This window comes from Pseudorasbora parva, chromosome 1, assembly GCF_024679245.1.
Source record: "Pseudorasbora parva isolate DD20220531a chromosome 1, ASM2467924v1, whole genome shotgun sequence".
NCBI lineage: Eukaryota > Metazoa > Chordata > Actinopteri > Cypriniformes > Gobionidae > Pseudorasbora > Pseudorasbora parva.
Genome location: NC_090172.1, coordinates 60,838,422 through 60,862,734, shown reverse-complemented (window position 1 = coordinate 60,862,734; position 24,313 = coordinate 60,838,422). Strand labels below are relative to the sequence as shown.

The following is a 24,313-nucleotide window of genomic DNA, read 5'->3' as shown; positions in this document are numbered from 1 at the left end:
GTTTGAGCCAATTAAAAAATATTAATTCAGGTAACAATTTCTAGAACGAAATTGAGTGAAGGTAAAACATCTGTGGAACTAGTTACTAAATAATAATTCGTCGAAAGCACTAGAAATTTTTTACAGTGTACCCGTATCACACCTCATTATCAGCAAATGCTTTGCAATGCAATTTGAACACAGTAAGTACATTGCACTTATTTTTTGATGTATGTACATAGTAACGTTACTTAAGGCCACCTAATGTAAAGTGGGGCCACATGAACATCTCATTTACTTACCATCATCACTCTGGTCCTCGTTTTGGGTGTTGTTGGGTTTCTTCCGTTCTCGTTGGTACAAAGCGTACAGTCCTAGTAAAGTAAAAAGCATTTTTACGCCTTAACTAGGCTAACCGCCGACTGTCACTGCAAGATGTGAAGCGAGGTCAGCGGTTTGTTATTTATCGGTGCCGATTTGAGTCGTGTACAGATAAAAATGTTGTAATATTGGCAAATCTATTGCGTAATAAAACAAAGTATCCAAAAAGCAAGCAAGTTGTTGTGATTAAAGCACGAATCAAGTGAAATACACAAGAAAAACTGAAATGATCATCAACGAACAGCAAGTTGTGAAGATTCAACAGCATAAGCCTTTTTATACCTGTTTACTGTGATGTCACCTTTTAAATGACGTAACAGAGCCGCCGAGAACTTCCTACGTCATTGCTCTATTCTGCTGTTCGCGGGGCTTCGGCGTCGCCGCTGAACTCGTACTCGTAGCGCAAGTCCATTATTGTACTTAGGAAATGCAGAATACAACAGATTTATTAAAAAAAAAATCAGCACACACAATGATTGTTATTTAAGTCATGTATGGGGAGGGCCGTAGGAAGGGTTTCATAATCACAGAGGTCATACATTTGAGCTAGATAGGCTGGTTCGGCCTAAATAAATGTATTAAATTCATTAACAATATGTACACATTCGTTATTAATATTATTCCTAATTTGATGAACATGGCTTTCACATTGTAATTATAACATGAACCACATACTTTCCACTCTGAATAAACAAACAACACAGTTTACATGCTTCGTTGGATTATTCATTAAAGTGATAACTTAGTTCACCATGAAATGAGAATAAAGTCATGTTTTACTCACCCTGCTGTTGTTCCAATGTCCTCCTATGTCCTTCTATCTTCTATGAAAGTGTCCAGGAGGCACAGTATAAGGGTTTGCGAGAAAGAAACCTTATTATATTCAGTCAAAATACCGAGCTAGCAAACTCTTGAAAGTGCGAGTCAGCAGCCGCTCACGCAATGTTGCCATGACAATCGTACAAAACATTAACTTCAAGAGGTTTACCTAATTATTAGTATTACTTTATTATTTATTATTATTTACCGTATAGAAGAGAGTTTAGATTGAATTTGTAAAGCAAAATAAAATCGATCCAAACCTGTCTAATATTATAGATTGCATTTTTAAACAGAATGAATATTTTGGAAGTGAAATCTGAGAGGTGAATAATGGATTAAATTGTGTGTGAAATGTTATGAATTGAAATATTCACATCTTAAATATACAACCTTGTTCTATTTCAGCCCATAAAAATGCAAGCTCTGAAAATACAATGCATTAAAATACAAGCATATGGTTAAAGGTGCACTATGTAAAAATAACACACAAAAACAGTAAAATATCCCAAAACCTTATGCCAGTGTTATATATTTTATTCAATTGAGTACTTACAATATCCCAAATGTTTACAGCTATTTGTAAATTGCTATTTTAACGAGAGGTGTTCGATTCCAGGTTTTTTGGAGTCGACTCCGATTCCCGACTCCCACTGTGGAATCGACTCCATTTACTTTACATCAAAACAGGGTTAGAAATCAGACAAAATTGTCCTAAAATCCTCTTATTAGTCCAATTTAGTGATGACTTTCGTGACTATCAACATTTCAGTATCTATTGCCAATACATCATTTTAGAGGAAAAGTCACGAAAAAAGATGTTGTCGAGTGATGGCTCTAAACACACATGATCATTGTCTTAAAAGGTGAGTTAAAGATACTATACATTAAATAATGCACACTATTGATGCGTTTCTTCTTGATATTTTCATGATATATGGTTAGTCTTAATGAACACATGGTTAACCATGTGAAACTAAATCTATATTTTTTGCAATAATACACCATCAATTAAACTAAAGCTAGCATGGAGGAAGCTTGTAATTACAAACTAAAGTCGCTGTGATTGTTTTCTATTTCTGAAGTAAGCACTCAAAATAAATGTGTGTGACAAAGTTTCTGTGACAGCTGTCTGACCCGGTGTATTACGTTAGCATATTACCTCCTATTCACTCCTTGCTTATAGTGCACTCAACTGCCATGCACTTTAGATGAGAGATTCAGTAAACATTCAGTAAACAAGAGCGATTTCGGACACAGCAACAGAGTCGACACCGAGAGTTGATTCCTGTACTGGAGTCGACCCTGACTCTGGGGCTATTCAGAATCGAGGAGACTCTTTTGGAGTCGACTCCCCATCACTAATTTTAACCAATGAGCCGGGACGTCTGAGGGAGTCGCCTGTTAATGTCGTCATATCTGCGTTACCTTCGGTGTCCGGTTTTATTCTGCAGAAACGCTTTACTCTTAGCAGTGTGAACAAGTGTCACAGCAGGTGCCAGGCGAACACACAGAGTAACGTCATAACATCATTTTAAACACACTTAAATGTGTCTAATATGATAAACAGAGCTGCTTTACCTCATACTCATGACCGGAAAAGCGAAATGGCGGCGGCGACAGTGTCCCGTCATAATAAAAGTCCCGCTGCTCGCGAGCCGTGTGTTTGTTTAACAATCGCTCCAGCGGCCGTGCTCAGCTACTCAACACTCGGTCCTGCTCTGCTTCACACTACAGTAACTCTAATAACCGATTAACATAATTTCTGCAGAGTCCTATCACCAATTCTTTTCCACCAGCTGTGAGGTGAATTATTTTACTTCCATATGTAGCTTAAATCTTAGCCATAGACAAAAAAAATATGGACGTAGTCTCCGTGACGTCGCCTTCTGAAGAGAGGTTTTGAAGCCTTAAAGTCGGCCGTTGACATCTTTTCAGTGTGTCACTCTTGGATAACAGAAAATGGGCAAAAGATGCGGGACAAGGCCAGCCAGCTGAGGTGACATGATGACTTACAAACGGCGGATAAACAGCTATCAACCTGTCACTCAAAGTGGCCACGCCCTTAATTATGCAGAACTTTAAGGCTTTATATAATGTAAACGAATGAGTTATAAACAAAAATAAACCCCCCTCACAGTTGTCATGAAGGGCAAAATTAGCTGTATAGACCAAAACCACAATTTGTACCAGGCTGTAAATATGTTTTTTCTTCTGTAAAGTTGGGCATTTTAACATGGGGCTCAATGAGATTCTGCATAGATTGATGGCCAGTCGAGGAATTGTAGTTTAAGTCACTTCTGTATTGGCTTCAACAGAAACTGGGGGAGGTTGCATATAGGTGTGGGGTCTTCCTTCATTTTTAATTTGTAGCTGCGGTTTGAATGGTAGTTTGATAAATTTGTTTGCGATCAAATATTCATTATCGCTTCCCATTTAGTACATCAGCAGTAGCAGTTCAAACTAATATCACATCATTTTTGTTCCTTCAATCATTGGTTGATGTATCAAGGGAGGTTAGCCTCCTCCGTCATGTTACTTTTCTCAACACTCCTAATCGCTGAAAGTGAAATACACGATGGTGATTGACAAATTATTGACCCAATGGAGGCACAAGTCTACGGCTATGGATTAGCCTCCCCTCCCCTCGTGTTTCAGATTCAGCAGATTTGGGGAAGAGCGCGGTGGTTACAGAGGTGAAATTAAAAACAATAAATACATTCAGAGACATGAATAATCGGGTATTTTATTAACATTAAAATGTCCATTCTGCAGTTAAACAAACTAAATTAATTTCAGAAAATAAAATAAAAATAGAACTTGAGTTAAATGACAAGAAAACATATTTTCTGTCACAAAACAGACTGTGTTGCTCAAAAATATAATTCATATGCTTTAGAGAATTGCACTGGAGAAACCCTGGAGTATATTCAAATGATTGTGCTTTCCCCCCTTATATCTCCCTGAGACAAGAGATTTATGCATTTTATTTCTGGAAAAATTCCTCCTATGATGGAAATTGACGATATTTGCATCATAGGAGGAATGTTTGGAATAAGGCTAAAGACTACAGCCAGCAGAGGGAGCCATTTCCGCATGTTTTGAACTCACACATGGGGGATGGGAGATTACACTCAGCGCAGGGAGAGCTCAGCTCAGCTACAGGCACTCATTTAAACGGAGCTATGGTGAGCAATGTAAGTGTTTTAACTTCTCAAATTAATTTCTATGAAAGTTAAGCTTGCAAAGGCATGAAGTGAAACGCGCCAGACTGAACTCGCGTTGTGAATGTATGCCGCGAGTGTAGTCGCGATTACCTCAGCTCTCATCACGAGAGCTCATCAGCTCATTTCTCTCACTCCTGCAGTTAGTGCTCAGTGCTGTGATACTCATGCGGTGACTCACTTATTATATTTAAAAGACACGTTCAGGTTTAGTGTCTTCAACTCAGTCACAGTAATCCAGTAGGTGGCTTTGGGAATGGGCTAACAGAGCAGCGAAGCATTCTGGGAATTGTAGTCTTTCATCCCCATGAGACAAAAATACATTTTCTGTCTTTTCTCAGTCTAGAAGGCACCAAATTCAAAAATAATTTCACATTTCTACTACATTGATGACCCAGTTTAAATACAGATTCATCTTCCCAGCGCTGAAGTACCCCTTTAAAATTGCTCAAACTTCTGAATTTCATCCAAAACAAGGTCAAATGGTTTCGTCATGACAGTGAGAAGCCTGAAGGAGACACAGGAACCGAGAAAGTAGAGATGGAATATGGCCAATACAAATTTCGAAGCCTTTCTTTTTTTATGGTGGAGAGACGACTCGATCGCCCTGAAGCTAAATATCACTTGTGTGCTTTGTCAGATTACAACTATGTATTAATCACTGAAGTATTTCATTTGCGTAACTGTTCCACAATCTACAAACTTTTTCTGCTTTTGTATGTTTTTGTGAATTTTGAGATTTGCTATCATTAAATTATATTGGTCTCTTAAACTCTCCATATCCAATTAGCATGACATAAAGCTCAAAGAGGTAAATGCTATGAGATAACTAAATCTAACCTTTACTAACCTTCTAATCAACAAATGGTTTATAAATCATCCAGAGCTCACCCTGTTGAATTTACAGGCAACAATCCAATGTTGGTTTTGGTTGAAGTTCATTTGAATGTGATGAGGTAGTCTGGATAAGCCTGGCAGTCATGGAAAACCACAAACATGGAGGGATTCTGGATGTTATCCACCACGCTGTCAAAACAGTGGTCAGGTGGGAGACGAACAGGGGGAGTCTTCATGTTCGGCTGACCCTTATCATAGTGACCCGTAAGCACACGAGCCACAAACATGAGCTGAGTCCCGTCTGCTGCAGGAACCGCATAGGTAGGATTGGCAGAGTAGCTGGCGTCCACAGCAAAGTACGTCCCATGACCGTAGACAGTGGCTGAGAATAAATAAGATGTCACCATTATGAGTTAATCGAAGTCCCAGTCACAGATCAGTCTTGAACTAACCAATGAACAACCAATGAAATCATCAGTGGCGGATCAGTTGGCCATTAAACTATAAAGAGGAAGTTCATCAGATGAAATAAAGGTAATGTTCATCTAAATATAACAATTCTGTCATGACTTGCTGTTTAATGAACAAATGCTAAATGTGGGTTTATTGGGGTTATTGCATAACTTCAGAATACTTTAAATGAGTCATATGGATATTTTGGAGGGAAAAAAATTACAAATTAAAAATATTTAAACACAATACTAATACTAGTTTCGGGCTTGTTGGTTACATGAACACCAGTACTATCTCTGTTCATAACTTTTATACAGCTCTGGAAAAAATGAAGAGACCACTCAACATTGATTTTTAGATGTTAAGTGGTCTCTTACTTTTTTTTCAGAGCTGTATATGTGTAGGCTATATATATATAAATATAAAATATAAGATAAATATAAACAATTAAAGTGTTACAATTTAACATGTGTTAACACAAATGCAGAAATGTATCATTTTAAATTAATTTAAAATAAATAATTTGAAAACAACAAAATAAAAGTCCTGCTTATGATGCTTATTGGTCAAACTGAAAAATGTGCATCATTAAAAAAGTTAAATATCAGCCATGACGATATATATCGGTCACACACAAATAGTGACAGAATTCATAATTCTGGGTGAACTATTAATTTAAATGAATAAAAATGTTTTAAATAAAACAAAATAAAAAACAAGTACCATTTTGTCCAGCAAAATTGCGGTTAAAGTTTGTCTTCATGATGGATGAGCAGGACGTCTCTGATGTGCCGTGGTAAAGGATCTTCTCTCCTGCCCCATTAGGAGGACCATTTCTGACCTCCAGATCTTTTTTACGCCCCTCGTATAACTGCCGAAGACTCATGTTCTGGATGCGCTCAATCTATTGAAATGCATTTGTGCACAAACATGCATGAACAAATAATGGACTTCACATTCACACCTCTTGTTCTTCAAATGGTCACAACTATACTGCCATACAAAACAGACAAACACTTTCAATATGTTTAAAATAAAACAAAATGTATACATAGATAATGTTTAGTCCAGTAATCTAGGTTTGCTAATCTAGACTAACTCTAATCCAGAGATACAACACTTCTGCATGTTTAGATGATTTAAGACATTATGTGGTTCTTTTGTGTCCTTCAGGGTGTTTTTGGTCATGTAAAGCACACTAAGATGGTGTTGAGTGTCAAACCTTGAGCACTGTTTTTGCAACGGTCTTCTTGAAGTCTGCCTTCACGGTCTGGTACTCCGTAGATTGAGGATCTAAAGGAATCCCCTTTAACAGGTCACTTTGACTCATGTTGTCCCAGTTGATGGGCAAAGAGAAATCTGAAATGCAAAATAGTGATTGTTTTGATTTAATTTGTACCCAAAAAAAAAATGTTTTAAAAGATTATGTTAAAAAAGATTAAGATAATGTTAAAAAAGATGTTTTATTTTATATTATACATTATATTGCCAAAAGTGTTGTGCCTTTACATGCACACGAACTTTAATGACATCCCATTCTTAAAGGAAGTGTATGTAAGATTGTGGCCAAAACTGGTGCTGGAATCACTCTCCCCCTCCCCCTGACTCGAGGTTGCCAGATTGGCTGCAGGATCAGCAGGAACGTTTGTAGATCTGCAGCTGTGGTAACTAGAGCACACCTGGCAACCCAAAACACTACTGACTTTATGATTGGTCGATAGGTGGAGGGCGGAGGTTCAGGCCAAAACACAACACATGTCAACATCAGTTGAGCTGCAACAACAACTTTTAAAATGACAATATCCTGGCCGGACTACTGTTGTCAGTGATAAAAGTATTTGAAATTAACATGATTTCTTAATGTCTAGAGACATATCAGGGCCATTTTACATACAGTTCCTTTAAAGGGTTAGTTGACCCAAAAATGAAATTTATGTCATTAAAGGGTTACTTCAGCGATAAGCATATGGCTTTGTATTAGAAACCCTGGAATATATTCAAATGATCATGCCAAATGATTTAAATGATTCAACTTCTCAAATTAAATGTGAAAAGTTAAGCTTCCAAAGGCATGAACTGCTGAACGAGCGCTGAGAATCTATGCCGCGAGTGCGGAAGCATTTACCTCAGCTCTCATCACGAGAGCTCACTCAGCTCATCACGAATGTATGTAATCTGACTCCTGCTGCGTTTGTGCTGACACTCCCTCAGCGGCTAAATCACAATATATTGAACAGACACGTTCAGTTTTTAATTGTAGTGTCTGTTCTCTAACTGAACTGATTTTATGAAAATGAACGCGGTCGTGGTGGGAAAGTGATCAGTGATCCAGTAGCGGTGGCTTTGGGAGTGGCCTCATAGGGCAGCGAAGCATTCTGGGAATTAATGTCTTTCATCCCCATGAGACGAAAATAAAATTTCTGTCTTTTCTCAGTCTAGAAAGCACCAAATTAAAAAAATATTTTCACATTTCTACTACATTAATGACCCAGTTTAAATATAGATTCATCTTCCCAGTGCTGAAGTACCCCTTTAATGACTCGCCCTAATGTTGTTCCTCACCCGTAAGACCTCCGTTCATCTTCACACACAGTTTAAGATATTTTATATTTAATCCGACAGCGTATCTAAGGGTATGCACACTATACTGTCCATGTCCAGAAAGGGAATAAAAACATCAAAGTAGCCCATATGTGACATCAGTTAGTTGATTAGTCTCTTGAAGCATCGAAAATACATTTTGGGTCAAAAATAACAAAAACCCTTTAAACTGTAAGGTTTAAAATGGAGTCGGCCCACCCTTTGCAGCTCTAACAGCTTCAGCTCTTCTGGGAAGACTTTCCTCAAGGTTTAGGAGTGTGTTTATGGGGATTTATGACCATTCTTCTAGAAGCGCGTTTGTGAGGTCAGGCGCTGATGTTGGACGAGAAGGCCTGGTCTCCGCTCTAATTCATCCCAAAGGTGATCTATCTGGTTGAGCTCAGGACTCTGTGCAGGCCAGTCAAGTTCCTTCACACCAAACAATGCAGTCAGGCAAGTCCCGTTCTCCTGGTAATCGCCAAACCCAGACTCGTCCATGGGATTGCCAGACAGAGAAGCGTAATTGGTCACTCCAGAGAACACGTCTCACTGCTCTAGAGTCCAGTGGCGGCTGCTTTACTCCACTGCTTTGCATTGCACTTGGTGACGTAAGGCTTGGATGAGCTGCTTGGCCATGGAAACCCATTCCATGAAGCTCTCTACACACTGATCTTGAGCTTGAGTTCACTGAGCTCCTGAGAGCGACCCATTCTTACACTAATGTGTGTAGAAGTGTCTGCATGCCTAGTGCTTGATTTATACACATGGCAGGGATTTGAACACCCGAAGTCAATGATTTGGAGGGATGTCCCAATACTTTTGCAATATATTGTAGACATAAATCAGGGGTTTTCAACTGGACAACTAAATTGTATCAAACACAGAATCAAGCATAACTTGTATGTAACATAATCAAGGTTCCTCACCTGGAAGGTTCTCCAGTCGTTTGAGAGCCGTCACCTGTCCTGAATCACAGGCTGTGGCTTCGCTCTTTTTCAAATCCACAGTCCATTTCACACCCTGTGCATCCACAATTCCATCTTTCACATCTCCTCTCTCAAGCTTATAATTCGCATCTATGGGCACCTTCTGCCAAACCCCCCGTGGACCCAGAATGCACCACGTGACTTGCGTGTAGAGGGATGCCTGCTCCTTATCTCTTACCTTAGAGTTTGGGGGGACAAAAAGTTAGGCTTAGTTAAAACTGCACATTTATTAATAAAATTATTTAAAGGTGCACTATGCAACTTTCCGTCCACTGGAGGGCGCCTATTCTAAACAAAGGTGTAGTTTGATGACGCCAAGTGTGAGCGCAGCATCTTGGGACATGTGGTCTTCACCTCACAGCCGGTGGAAAATAGGACTCGGGCAGAAATCATGTTCATGCATGCGGTTATTAACGTTACTGTAGTGTGAAGCAGAGCAGGACCGAGTGTTGAGGAGCTGAGCACGGCCGCTGGAGCGATTGTTACACACACACACGGCTCGCGAACACCGGGACTTTTATTATGACGGGACGGGACACAGTCGCCGGGCGCCTGCACTGATCCGCTCTTCCGGTGAGGTAATGATGAGGTAATGGAGCTCTCATATTAGATACATTTAAGTGTGTTTAAAATGATGTTATGACGTTACTCCGTGTGTTCACTTGCTCACACTGCTAAGAGTAATGGGTCCTGCACACTGTGCGATTTTTCAAAATCCTTTGCGAATGTCCCTTGTCAGACTGTACGAACATGATCGCCATGTCACACTGTAAGATCTCATTTGTCATTAATGTCAGACTGCACGATAGTGAAGGCGCGCTAAAAACGGACGCGCGCAAGAAAACTCACCCGGAGCTTTATATCATCAAAGAATGACGCGTTCAGTGACAGTGAGCTGAATTACACGCGGGACTGAAATGCTGGCTACAAAGAAATCTATAGTTCTCGTTTTGGTCATAGTTTGTCTTGAAAAATGGAGATATTTGACTCGTCGTAGGAGAAGTCACACTGCAGGATTGTGTGCCAAATCTTCTGACACTGCCAGAATTTTGTCTGAGGTAAAATTTGATCGCAGCGCTCGTTAATCGGCCTCCGGTGAACATGTCAAACTAACGACCAAAGACGTCAGATTTTAGCCTAGGATCTGAGGAATCTTTTAGGATTTGCTAAATTGGTCTCAGACGGCCAAATCGTGGCCAAAATCGCACAGTGTGCACCCGGCTTAAAGCGCACCTGACAAATAAAACCCGAAACCGAGAGTAGTTCAGATATGACGCGATTAACAGACTTGCTGAAACGTCCCGGTCCTGAGTTAAAATAGCAATTTTCTCACAATTTACAAATATTTGGAAACATTTGGGATATTGTAAGTACTCAACTGAACAAAATATATAACACTGGCCTAGTGGTTTTTGGATATTTTACTGCAAAAATACTACATAGTGCACCTTTAATGAAACCTTTAATGAAATAAACGAGCGCCTGGAGGCGTATCGTGTGGGCGGAGCTAAAGAATGACGAGTGCGCACAAAGCGGTGACGTCCTCAAGCGTGGAGGAACCCATGGCTATCGATCTCAGCTAATAGAGATATAATCCAGAATCAGATTCGGAGGCTGAAATAAATTGAACAGGAGTCTCTGTGGTATGTACTGTATTTAGTGGCCTGTCAGAATTTGTGTGTGTTTACTCGCAGTTTATGAGGACATGATTCGGTTTATGGACTATTGTATGTGACTAAACCTTAGCAGTAGCAAGCAAAACGGTTTTGCACGTCAGACTAGTGTAACGTTATACAGAGGACAACAATGGAGTCCGTTAGTGCATTTGAATGACGAAGCACGCGATTGTGTCGTTTACTGATGTTTACTCACGCGACGATAGCCGACAGCACAGACATTTGAAGCAGATTTACTCACCGGCTGCTTCCAAAGCAGGACCGAACCTTTATCACTGGGAACGCTCCGTCAAAAACACACTTCTTTGGTATGATTTGGTGAAGTCCTGTGACAGCAGTGGCGTGGAGATCCACTATGCGACGCGACTGAAGCGATGTTGTGAAGCTTCCCGTCATTTCTGCGTTCAAATCGGTTCAAATGCAGCGCTGCCTTCCCGGAATGCTGTGCTGAAGCGCTGAAGTCGCTCGACGTCACCCATAGGAATAAAGTGGAGCGCGGCGCAACATAAGTGTTCACGGACGACTGGATCTGCAGCTGAGCAAGTGTTTATGGACGTGCATTTCCTCTCTCGCTCTAGTCACGCACGCGCGCACCCTACCGGGAGAAGAGCCCGTACGGCCCATACAAAGACCTTCCGCTCTATTAACGTCAAGTAGACCCATACTCAAAAAAAACTCTCCGAAACTTATGAGAAACCGGAAGGAGTATTTTTAACATAGAAATCCTCCATGAAAAAAACGTCCAACATTAGTTTTTGAAACTTTTTCTATGTTTAGTATGGGAATCCAAGTCTTTAACAGTGTAAAAAGCTCAGTATGCATGAAACAGCATTTCACCCCCCCCCCTTTAAACAACTAAATCGTTGCTACGATCCTAGAAATGCAGTCCTAAAAATTCAGCCTCCAACTATTTTTTTCTCACCCTCCAAAAAAATTACCATTTTAACATGCAATAATAAATTATCTGTGGAGTATCTGGAGATATCATAGACTTATTTTACATCTTGTAATACGGGGTATTATAGGACTCCTTTAATGTTGTCTCTCTCACCTGTCTGCGAAGTGCATCTTGTGTCAGTCTGACCACCTCATTCACTCCATCCTTCAGCCCTTTCACTACCCATTGTCCAGAGCTGATCTGTTCCAGCTGCAGGTGCAGTGAATCGACTTTAGAGAGCAGCTGGTCCATCTCATCCTGAGTGAGGTGTTCGATCTCCTCCGGGTGGAAAGAGTGTGTGGAGCACTGGCTGTCATACGCCCGCTGAAGTTCTCCGCAGGCATCAGACACTTCATTATCGGTGTAACCGACGACTAGAAATTCTGCTGTGTTCTCTTTGACTGGTAAAGCTGTGATTAGAGATTTCATTTCAAAAGAGCCTTGTAAAGAAAGTGATTGTGATCTGTGTGATCTAGCGGATGCACTGCGCCCTCTGGAGGTTACACTTGTAGGTGCAGGAACTGAAAAAGGTGAAAGTGCAATATTGTCAGTAAAGTGATGCAGGGGTGACATATTTTTATAGGCCGAGGTAACATTTGAGCATTTTGGTTCCATTGTCTGGAAGTCAAAGATTTCTTTTTTTTAAATACCTGAAGTGGTAACACAAGCTCAATATATTTTCACATTGTTATTCTACAACAGTAACACTACTTTGTTTTTGTTTTTTGTTTTTTTAAAAAGCCTTTAGCTTAAACTAATCTGCTAACTAGTTCACTTTTGCAACTTCATTGTTTATTATTGCGTGCTTGCAAAGAGCTTTATTTAGAGCTTATTTTTTCTGCAATAAAAGCCAATTGAAAAACCCTATTGGCCTCTTGTCGAGGGAACCAGGATGATGCTAATGCCACTGTTAACTTACAAAAATACATCATGTCTCATTGTAAAATACCATAAACATTGACAAAAACTAAGACATATTTATTTAAAAGTATGAGATGGACATATTTAATATGTTACTGACATTACCACAGATGGCACAGATTTATCCTCACCTGTCAACTGCGTACTGCCACCAAAGATTTGCTCTGCCATTGCTTTAAACTCCAGGAAAACATTAATCTTCAGCAGAATGATCCGAATAGTTCTGAGATATTGAAGATTCGCTCCTTTAATACCATCCTTTACCCCCTCTAGAATGGACTTGGCCACCACACTAGGATCCAAACCTCCTTGTCCTGCAATTTTTTTTCCAGCAAATGGAAAAAAAATGCATCAACATACATCAAATGGTCTTAAAAGACAAATGGTTTATTATTTGGCATTATAAGTAAAAAGTAAGCTCCTGACCAGCACAGATTGCAGGAATGGCCACAGACTGGTAGCGGCCGTGCTCACACTGAACCACTATTTCTTTCGCCAAAGTCTTGATAACACCGGCGTCCCTCAATCCACACACATGCATGATCGTCTTACATGGGAATCCTCCTGGCGGGGTTGTAAAGATCTTTCCACTCGGTACCTGAGCTAGAGAACATATATAAGAGGTAGTGTTAGATGACTTTGGATATATCATTAAAGCATTTTACTTTTATGCAGTCAGTGTAACCCCTCCTGTTCGAACCACTCGCTCAGTCGGACGCTCTAACAAGGAGGTTAAAAGCGGTAACTTCTAGCGTCAGTCGCTAGAGCGTCTCTTGAGATCGGAGGAGTGAGGTTTACTTGATTTACTATTTGCTTTTATCCAAAGATAAATCCCATTTTGCACACACACAGTCACATTCACATATAGTTCTGATTATAAGATGACCCCCCCCCCCCCCCCCCCCCGGAAAGGCTTTTCGAGGACCAAATCTTGTCTTTAATAAAGAAAATTATTTTAAAATAAAATCATGTTTAAAAAATATAGCAATTATCAGGGCCAATCATAGAAAGGACCAATGAGACACTGACAGATAAGAAAAAGTTTTGTGTCATACGCCAAAGCGTTGCCAAGTTACAGCCTGAGAATCAAACTGGCATCATGCCAACAAATTTGTTGATGAACGTTAGAACGTTTGCTCTGTCAAAAAGCAGAAAAAAAGCAAAAAAGTTTTGATAACTTTTTGCTCACATGGTATGAAGATGATCTGAGCTAATTTTGGTTAAAAATCGGAGAGTCTGAGGGCAAGTGCTGGGCAAGACTTAATGGTGTAAACCAAAATACTTACAGACTGGGACTTTGTACTGCATTTAAACTTTTTTGAAAACTTTTCATTTAATAATAAATTATAAATCGAAAGCTTATTTTATAAAAGAAGCTGTGGTTTATTTCCTTACCCCCTGTCAGCTGACCCTGGACAAGAGGTCCTGCCTTGGTGAGGATGTCTTTACACACTCCTGTGACAGATTAGATAAAAAACAAACACACTCTTATGGCTTAAACTGTAAAATTTGATATCAACAATGCTTTGGTTATTTAGAAATCTGCATGAATACCACTTGTCTGGAAGTCCTTAAAGTCAGTGGTGTTCACGATGGCATCCGTAGTCTCATTGGTGATGTCCCCAAACACTAGATGAAGTTCAATCCCATCTACTCGCATGAGGATCTCATCGAGGTCAGAGGTCAGTGAGTGAAACAGAGCTGTGAAGAAAAACCTTTTTATCCTTTTTGCAAAATCTTTGTTTTGAGAACTGGGCTGCCAATAGTTTATGAAAACAGAAATGTTTGATCCTCTTATGTTCATATTTATTTATATTCATGCTATTTGATGCCCATGTGCAATAATTACAAATATTTGTTTTTGCTCTTATAAGTCGGGAGCAGTTCAAAATAACAAGGATCAATGAATGCAATACACGATCTTTGAATCTCTTGCCTTGTCCTTTGCTGTCCACCATTTCTGCACTCAGATTCCCACAGACTGTCTGGAACATCTGCAAAATATTTCCAAAGGGTTAGTAATAAACATCACTGAAATAAACATCATTGTAAAGAGGACGTATAATATGTAGATTGCTTACTTCCTCAGAATGGGCGTAATTAGGCATTACTGCGATACAAATGGTGTGCAGGCGACCAGTGGATTTAGGTAAAAATGTGCAGATCTCATGAGTAAGGATATTGACAGCATCTTTGACTGGCATTGACAGCACTATACCAGGTCCGATTATTGGCAGTGCGACTGAACCCCAAGAGTTCAGCTCACACAGTTCAAAAACTCTGCCAAGTCCGCAGTGAAGTGCCTATAACAAAATATAGATTATTGATGGCAAATCTACTAAATCTTTTCTGTAAATCCAATCGATTCAACCCTTCTTACATCAAAACACGTCTTAAACCTTTTTAATGTTATACGCTTCTTACATTTTCACTGTTGTGCTTTTTTCCTTTGGGCACACATTCAATGAAGACAACCTTTGAGCATCCCAACGCTGGAGTCGCATCCACCTCCAGCACTTCTCCAGGCGTAAGTGTGCGTTTTCCCTTGGCATTGTTGAAGTTACTCTGAAGCTGCTGTCCGGCTTTTTTCAACAGGGATGATCCAATCAAAGTTGAGGTCATGTTTGTGTTTGTCATCGGAGCAACAAACACATCGGCCTGTATTGATGCAAATCACAAAAATTATTTAGAAGAGTTGCTTGAGAAGTATCACATATAAATACTGGTCTGGTTTACTTGTTAAAGTGATACTCCACCCAGAAAATATTTTTTTAAAGGGGTCATGAACTGAGAAATAAAATGTTCCTTGACCTTTTGACATATAAAAGAGGTCATTATACTATAAGTTTCAGAACTGAAAATATAGGAAAAACAAAATATATGATTTTTTAACTATTTATTTGTATGATACAGCTGCTAATAAGTATTTGAACACCTGTCTATCAGCTAGAATTCTGACCCTCAAAGATCTGTTAGTCTGCCTTTAAAATGTCCACCTTCACTCCATTTATTAGCCTAAATTAGATGTACCTGTTTGAGGTCGTTACCTGCATAAAGACACCTGTCCACCCCATACAATCAGTACGAATCCAACTACTAACATGGCCAAGACCAAAGAGCTGTCCAAAGACACTAGAGACAAAATTTTACACCTCCAGAAGGTTGGAAAGGGCTACAGGAAAATTGCCAAGCAGCTTGGTGAAAAAAGATCCACTGTTGGAGCAATCATTATAAAATGGAAGAAGCTAAACATGATTGTCAATCTCCCTCGGACTGGGGCTCCATGCAAGATCTCAGCTCATGGAGTCTCAATGATCCTAAAAAAGGTGAGAAATCAGCCCAGATCTACACGGGAGGAGCTGGTCAATGACCTCAAAAGATCTGGGACCACTGTTTCCAAGGTTACTGTTGGTAAACCACTAAGACGTCATGGTTTGAAATCATGCATGGCACGGAAGGTTCCCCGCTTAAACCAGCACATGTCCAGGCCCGTCTTAAGTTTGCCAAAGACCATTTGGATGATCCAGAGGAGTCATGTGAGAAAGTCATTTGGTCAGATGAGACCAAAATAGAACTTTTTGGTCATAATTCCTCTAAACGTGTTTAGAGGAAGAAGAATGATGAGTACCATCCCAAGAACACTATCCCTACTGTGAAGCATAGGGGTGGTAGCATCATGCTGTGGGGGTGTTTTTCTGCACATGGGACAGGGCGACTGCACTGTATTAAGGAGAGGATGACCGGGGCCATGTATTGCGAGATTTTGGGGAACAACCTCCTTCCCTCAATTAGAGCATTGAAGATGGGTCAAGGCTGGGTCGCATAGCAGGGCAGGGTGTTCAGATACTTATTTTCCTCACTGTATATATATATATATATATATATATATATATATATATATATATATATATATATATATATATATATATATATATATATATATACATACATACTGTGCACTACACACTAATACTGTGTTTGACCCCCTTTCGCCTTCAGAACTGCCTTAATTCTACGTGGTATTGATTCAACAAGGTGCTGAAAGCATTTATTAGAAATGTTGGTCCATATTGATAGGATAGCATCTTGCAGTTGATGGAGATTTTTGGGATGCATATCCAAGGCACGAAACTCCTGTTTCACCACATCTCAAAGATGCTCTATTGAGATCTGGTGACTGTGGGGGCCATTTTAGTACAGTGAACTCATTGTCATGTTCAAGAAACCAATTTGAAATGATTCAAGCTTTGTGACATGGTGCATTGTCCTGCTTGAATTAGCCATCAGAGGATGGGTACATGGTGGCCATAAAGGGATGGACATGGTCAGAAACAATGCTCAGGTAGACAGCAAGGTTATTTTCGTAAACGAAAACTGAAACGAAGACTAAAACTATTGGTCAAAAAACATTTTCGTAAACTGAAATAAAATTAAAAAATCTGAATAAATAAAAAACTAAAACTAAACGAAACTAACTACTCTTACTAAAAAACTAACTGAAATAAAATAATAATTAGCAAAAATAAATATTCGTTTTCGTTATTAATAAGCCCTATTTAATGTGGTGGAAAATCTGACTGTGGCGGTTGAGGGAGTGTCTGAATATTGCGCTACGGCGCGTGAAGTGATCTGAGGAGGAGATTAACCGCTGTCCTGTAACGGACGCGTGCAGACAGTCAACACGCTAGTCCTAAACGGCAGTTCACAAAGAATCAACTCGTCCGTGGCAGTGAAATGGGAAATAACACAAGGTAATGAGATGCACGTTGAACTTCTTTTAACTTAAGCTCACTGTTTTAGAATGCCGTTTCTTACGTGACGATAGACGCAGGTGCAAAAGTCAGCAACTAGTAGCAAGTACTAGCCTACTGTGCGTTTGAGATTTCATGTTTGCATAATATTGACAGGCTCAAAGGTGTTATCATAATCATTTACTTCTAATAATATTATTATCTGTGTGGAGACATTTCCCCACAAAGTAACGTTAGGGAATACCAGGACACACACACACACGTTTGTTTCACTATAAGTGAGGACATTGCATGGACTTCCATTGATTTTATATCAGGTTAATGATATTTTATATCCCCTAACCCAATCCCTAAACCTACCCATCCCAAGAACGTGCAAAACAATAGATTTAAATAAAAACATGTTTTGGCCGATTTATAAGCCTTTTTAACTAGTGAGGACATTTGACTGGTCCTCACTAGTTAAAAAGGCTTATAAATAATAATAAAGTTATCGTAATATTTTACTAGATAAATGAGGACATTGGTCCCCTTTACAATTATAGCACAACACACACACACACACACACACACACACACACACACACACACACACACACACATGTCTGGTGCGCTATCTTTGTGGGGACTTGCCATAGACGTAATGGTTTTTATACCATACAAACCATATATTCTATCCCCCTACACTGCCCCTGCCCCTAAACCTACCCATCACAGGAAACATTCTATATTTTTACATTTTCAATAGAACTCATTATGTATGATTTATAAGCTTTTGTACCCATGGGGACCTCAATTTAGGTCCCCACGGTGACACGAGTCCCCATGAGTCTGTGTGCATTCAGTTTGAAGTCCTCACCAGGCTAGAAAAACATGTACACACATACACACACACACACACACACACAAACCACAACAGTGTGTGTTGGCTGTATTCAGATGACTTTAGCTAGCCTACATTGTACTACTGAGGAAATTAAAATAAGCTTTTAATTGTTTAACAATATTTCATCTTTGTTATGAATGAGTTTGTCTGGAATATTTCATCTTTGTTATGAATGAGTTTGTCTGGAATTTATAATTTTTACTTTTATATTTTACGTTGCATTTATTTTGTTCTTTAAGATAGATCCTCTGAGTATTAGCCTATGTCAAAAATATCAAATATAATTTTTTTAATATCAAAATATAATTTATTTCATTTTTAATCTCCAGATCGTTGTTTGTAGGTCATAGTTTGACTCAAGCTTTTTTGCTCAAAGGTGAAGACCCAACTTTATGCATGTTTTGTAAGACCGTCCTGGGTTTAAACAATACTGCTCGTTTATCAAGTTATTTCACTTAAGGATGTTTAGTAAGATTAAACTCTAATCTGTGCAAACATTAAACTTTGCTGAAATTAAAAACCTTGATTTGGTCTCTACACTTCATTATGCTAACTCTGCTAAACTATAATTACTAAAACTAAAACTGAAACTAAATAAATAAAAACTAAATAGAAATGTATTTGCAAAATAAAAACTAAACTAAAACTAGCAAAACCATTTGTAAAACTAACTAAAACTAAACTGAAATTTGTAGCAAAATTGAAAACGATACTAAAATAAAAACTAATTTCAAAAAGCAAAACTATAATAACCTTGGTAGACAGTGGCATTTAAAAGATGCCCAATTGGCACTAAGGGGCCTAAAGTGTGCCAAGAAAACATCCCACACTTACACGACCACCAGCCTGCACAGTGGTAACAAGGCATGATGGATCCATGCTCTCTCTCATATTAGGAACACCTGTTCAGTTTCTCAATAATGCAATTATCTAATCAACCAATCACATGGCAGTTGCTTCAATGCATTTAGGGGTGTGGTCCTGGTCAAGACAATCTCCTGAACTCCAAACTGAATGTCAAAATGGGAAAGAAAGGTGATTTAAGCTATTTTGAGCGTGGCATGGTTGTTGGTGCCAGACGGGCCGGTCTGAGTATTTCACAATCGGCTCAGTAACAGGGATTTTCACGCACAGCCATTTCTAGGGTTTACAAAAAATGGTGTAAAAAGGGAAAAATATCCAGTATGGGGCAGTCCTGTGGGCGAAAATACCTTGTTGATGCTAGAGGTCAGAGGAGAATGGGCCGACTGATTCAAGCTAAAAGAAAAGCAACTTTGACTGAAATAACCACTTGTTACAACCGAGGTATTCGGCAAAGCAATTTTGAGGCGGATGGCCTACAACAGCAGAAGACCCCACCAGGTACCACTCATCTCCCCTACAAATAGGAAAAAGAGACTACAATTTGCATAAGCTCATCAAAATTAGACAGTTTAAGACTAGAAAAATCTTGCCTGGTCTGATGAGTCTCACTTTCTGTTAAGACATTCAGATGGTACAGTCAGAATTTGGCGTAAACAGAATGAGAACATGGATCCATCATGCCTTCACAATGAGTTCACTGTACTAAAAAGGCTCCACAGTCACCAAATATCAACCCAATAGAGCATCTTTGGGATGTGGTGGAACAGGAGCTTTGTGCCCGGGATGTGCATCCCATAAATCTCCATCAACTGCAAGATGCTCTCCTATCAATATGGGCCAACATTTCTATCTAAAAAATGCTTTCAGCACATTGTTAAATCAATGCAACGCAGTTCTGAAGGCGAAAGGGGGTCAAACACAGTATTAGTAGGGTGTTCCTAATAATCCTTTAGGTCTATGGGTTTTGACTTGGCGTGTGCCAAATTAACAGTGATTTTTGCTTGTTAATTTTGTTTGGAAAATTTATCTAGCTTTTTCTCAAAATTGACTTTGCTGATTCAATATCAATATACAAAATAACAATAACTCTTTGACAATAACAATTGCTCTTTGTGACAATTTTTTTAATTGTTCGTCTGAAGGAAGTAAGTCATATACATCTGGGATGGCATGAGATTGAGGAGATGATGAAATAATCTTTGTGTTTAGGTGGAGTATCCCTTTAAGGGAAAGTCATTTGAAAAAAAAGATAAGTTTTATAGCCATACCTGTTGTTGCTCAAGACTACCAACCACAACTTTAATGTGTATGTCATTGTCAAGAAAGTCTTGGGTGGATGCAGCAGATGGTAAGCTCTGCAAATTCATAATGTTCATGTATTTGGGCATGTTACGCCCATCATTAATTGGCAGTATCCGAACCTGACAAGAATCTCTCACTAATTTCAAAGTCTTTGACCCATCAGCCTGAAAAAACTGTTGAACTCCAGGTCCTTTCACCTTAAATTCTTTAGTGACAAGACAGAGAAGAAACGACTCAAGGCTGTCCTTCAAACTCTCAACTTCGCAACGAGGTCCTGTGAGGTGGATGCAAGGGGAAGGCGAACTTATTGGCCTTATTTCCACGCTGCTCTTCTTCACGCCAGCCATCGACAAGATCTCAGAGAAATGGTCTGCCATTTCTAGCCTGGGAAGAGGCAGGGTTTCATGGTGTTTCAGATGGTTTCTGTTGTATTCCTGCACAATGTTCTTCAATGTACTTACTTCAGTAGTGTAGCCCACCATTTGCACTTTGGGGTCTGAACTTGACTCATCCAGGTATTTAAGCTCTACTTTAACACTGTCACGATTGGCCTGCTTGATGGCTTCACTCAAATCCTCCTTTAATGTATTAAACGCAGACGACTTCTGTGTGTTTTCCAGGCACACAGTCTCCAAACACAGTTCTCTCTGCATGGCAGCGGCCGCCTCCTGAAGCGCTCCATCAGACAAACTCAACAGAAGCAGATCTGAACCTAGAGTCTCGAGCATAACTGGGCTGCGGAGGCTCTTCTGAAATCGGGTTTGGAAGTGCTCTATACCGCCACTTGATTCCAAGAAGGTCACAAGAGGACGATGTGATGTGATCCTCTTCTCTTTGATTTCTTTTGCCAAGTCTAAAAGCTCTTTCTTGCCTGCATGGACCTCTTTTTCAGGACCCTTCAAAAGAACACCCGTTTTTCCCTGTGCGATCTGAATTGAAGGAAAATTAAAAAACTCAAACTGCTCTTTGATGAGGGTGAATTGCTTCTCAGACACAGGGCACTCTTCCTGAATCTGCTGTTGATCATACAAGCCACTTGCAACTTTTAAAAGCGTATCTACTTGTTTCTGCTCTCCAACCACGACGGCTAAACTCGTCACTTCTTCAAAATAGATTTTCAAGTTCTCCCCAGTGAGGCAAAGGTGTTCTCTCAGAATTTCAGATTTTTCCCTATCAACCTCAAAGTAGATATTATAGCGTGTCTTTAAGGGCTCGAACACTTGGTCAACCGCATATTCCCATTGCTTCAGGGGACAAACGTCTTCAGCTGCCGGGTCCCTCCTCACCACAACCTCTTCAGAGTCAATGTGGATGTCAAAGGTGCTGAAGAGCGCAGAGAGAAGTTTCTCCAAGCCTAAATTCGCATTTTTACACTCACTGAGATAGCGTAATAGATAATAGTCCAGTTTAAAAACCTTCTCCCCACTTTTAGCGATTGCACATTTCTAAAAAACAAAAAAACAAACAATAAGACATGAATTAATTGTTAAATGCTTTTTTTGAAGTCTGATGTTTGAGAAAATATAAGGATCATTATGTTTGTCAGTTCGTTTTACTGAAATGTGTCCTATGGTGTGACAGAAAGAATTAAGAATAAAGGGGTGTCGCACCAAAGGACAGCAGAAATTAACACTTTTATAGTGGTTCCAAAAAAGTTAAATATTTTAACAATTCTGAGACAAAAATCTTTCCATTTGCATGTCACAGTAACATGACCTTGAATGGGGTCCTTCAAATAATTAAACTTTTCAGTGCAATTGCCCATTTTAAATCAGGATATGGTGTCACATCGGAGGACATGGTTTTCATGGTATTTATTAACATTTGTGTGCTTTTCTTTTTAATTTATAAAAATTGTAATTTATTGAACCATGCTTCAGACAGTCACACCATAGGACAATTTTGGGATTTGGCTCAAAACATCTAAACAAACAAAGCAGTTTTTATATCAACAGGTCCATGTAAGACAATTAAATGTTTAACCATTTACTACATTTTAAATGACTATACTAATTATATAAATTTTTATCTTGTGTAACAGTAAAAAAAACCATGTCACCTCAACAACCCAAATATAAAAAGTTGTATGTCCTGGCGCTCGGGCTGTATTTTATGCTTTTCAACCAAAGACACCCTCAATATGTTGGATATGTCACTAACTGGAGTGCTAAAATGGCATCAAAGGATCATATAGTCTTGTATAATGGCTCATTTAGAGTCGGAGTGACTGTCAGACACGGCCGGAAATGTGTTTTGATTGAGTAACTCTTAAATCTTTGCTGACTAGACCTGTAAACTGTTTCTGACGGATTTGGTGAACTGGTTCAAAATTTGATTTCGATCGTGAATTGGACATACATAACCTTTCACATTTCTAATTAAATTTATTGTGCGATTTTGAAAAATAATATTATGTATACATGTAATAAGGAGAGAAAAAACCTGTAAAAAGGCAAAAAATGTTTGCAAATCAATTTAAAGACACAACTATGGGCCGTTAACTTGTCACTTTTATGAATTTGTGATGGCACAGCAGAAAATATTAATAATTATAACTAGTCCCAGGCCATCCTTATTGTCAAGCAGGTGATTTCCGAGAACTACTCATGGTATTTACTTTACGCAGAGAGTTGGTCTCTCTCTGGGCATCGGGAAAAACAGGTTTTGCTACATTGTATCAGCAGAAAATAAGGTAAAGCAGGCCTATAAATCTGAGCTAAATATGTTTGTATTATGATTCTGCCACTTACCTGATTGGCAGATGCTTCAGGTTGTTTGCTGCTTTCAGCAATATTGTCACGGCTTAATAAAACACGGAGCTCCTCTCGTCCATGTATCTTGATGACATGATCCCGGCTTAGTACTCTTTCCTGGGCTTTGAATACAAAAATGCACGTTTATAAGTATAAAAACTATAAGAAGTCATAATTTTAAATGGAATATTATTATTAAAGTTGTTTTGACAAGCTTAAGTGAGATAAAAGTATAACACAGATTGAAACAAGGTGCAAAAATGGCAATTCAAAAAACACTTACCTTCTTTGTTTATAAAACTTATCTTGTAAGTATTGTCACCCACTTTGCTGATTTCACATTGTTCTCCTCCTGATTTTCTTCTTATGCTAAAGTATTTACGTATTTGTTCAACTTTCACATCAGAGAGATCATTTGCCTCAAAAAACACAGAGTGCTCATTGCTCTCCATCTCTAATCGGTTGTTGTGTTGGGCTTTGACGTGAATATTAGTGCTCTGAGATGCTTTCACTTTTGCTTTAGCTCATATTTCAGACAGTGGTTTCCATGGCCACTCCTCCAGCTTCCTCTTTAAGCTTGTATGTGGCACAAAAACATATTATAGTCTATACCCCCCCCCCCTTTTTTTTTCTCTCTTAATAAAAATCCAATTACTGTTAGAATGTTTTTAAAAAAAAATAAATAAATAAAACATGTCCGCTTTCAGTTATGGCTCATACAAATTCTCCAACAACAAATATGATGAATTTTGAAATAGTTTCACAATATTTCCATCAAGTATGCATGCATGTGTGCTACGTTTATTCATTCACTGTTTTGCTAATTACTTGCATTATATTTTGGATTTACACCAGTGAATCATAACATTATGACCACCTTCCTAATATTGTGTTGGTCCCCAGCCCATGTTACTCAATAGGTTACCGATTAACTGAAGATTACAATATGACGGAAGATGCAATT

At 39.1% G+C, this 24,313-nt stretch overlaps 1 protein-coding gene across 1 annotated transcript; it reads right to left on the bottom strand.

Moving 5' to 3' along the window:
* Positions 1-4,450: 4,450 nt before the first annotated feature.
* LOC137087196 (protein mono-ADP-ribosyltransferase PARP14) lies at positions 4,451-23,825 on the bottom strand. Its single transcript, XM_067452047.1, has 14 exons — positions 23,633-23,825; positions 23,347-23,471; positions 15,218-15,451; positions 14,875-15,096; positions 14,730-14,787; positions 14,348-14,494; positions 14,189-14,248; positions 13,220-13,396; positions 12,925-13,107; positions 11,987-12,393; positions 9,200-9,437; positions 6,916-7,052; positions 6,417-6,597; positions 4,451-5,622 (listed from the first exon to the last, which is right to left on the bottom strand). The coding sequence occupies exons 1-14, from the start codon at positions 23,799-23,801 to the stop codon at positions 5,342-5,344; spliced, it is 2,619 nt and encodes an 872-aa protein (XP_067308148.1). The 5' UTR covers positions 23,802-23,825; the 3' UTR covers positions 4,451-5,341.
* Between the last annotated feature and the right edge of the window lie 488 nt (positions 23,826-24,313).

Bases quoted from the DNA above. Each gene is read 5' to 3' on its own strand.
- LOC137087196 (XM_067452047.1), bottom strand. From the start codon at position 23,801: ATGGAGAGCAATGAGCACTCTGTGTTTTTTGAGGCAAATGATCTCTCT. The intron at 15,452-23,346 runs GTAAGTGGCAGA...GCATCAATACAG, and splicing joins CTGAAGCATCTGCCAATCAG to GCCGATGTGTTTGTTGCTCC. The intron at 9,438-11,986 runs GTGAGAGAGACA...CCAAACTCTAAG, and splicing joins AAGATGCACTTCGCAGACAG to GTAAGAGATAAGGAGCAGGC.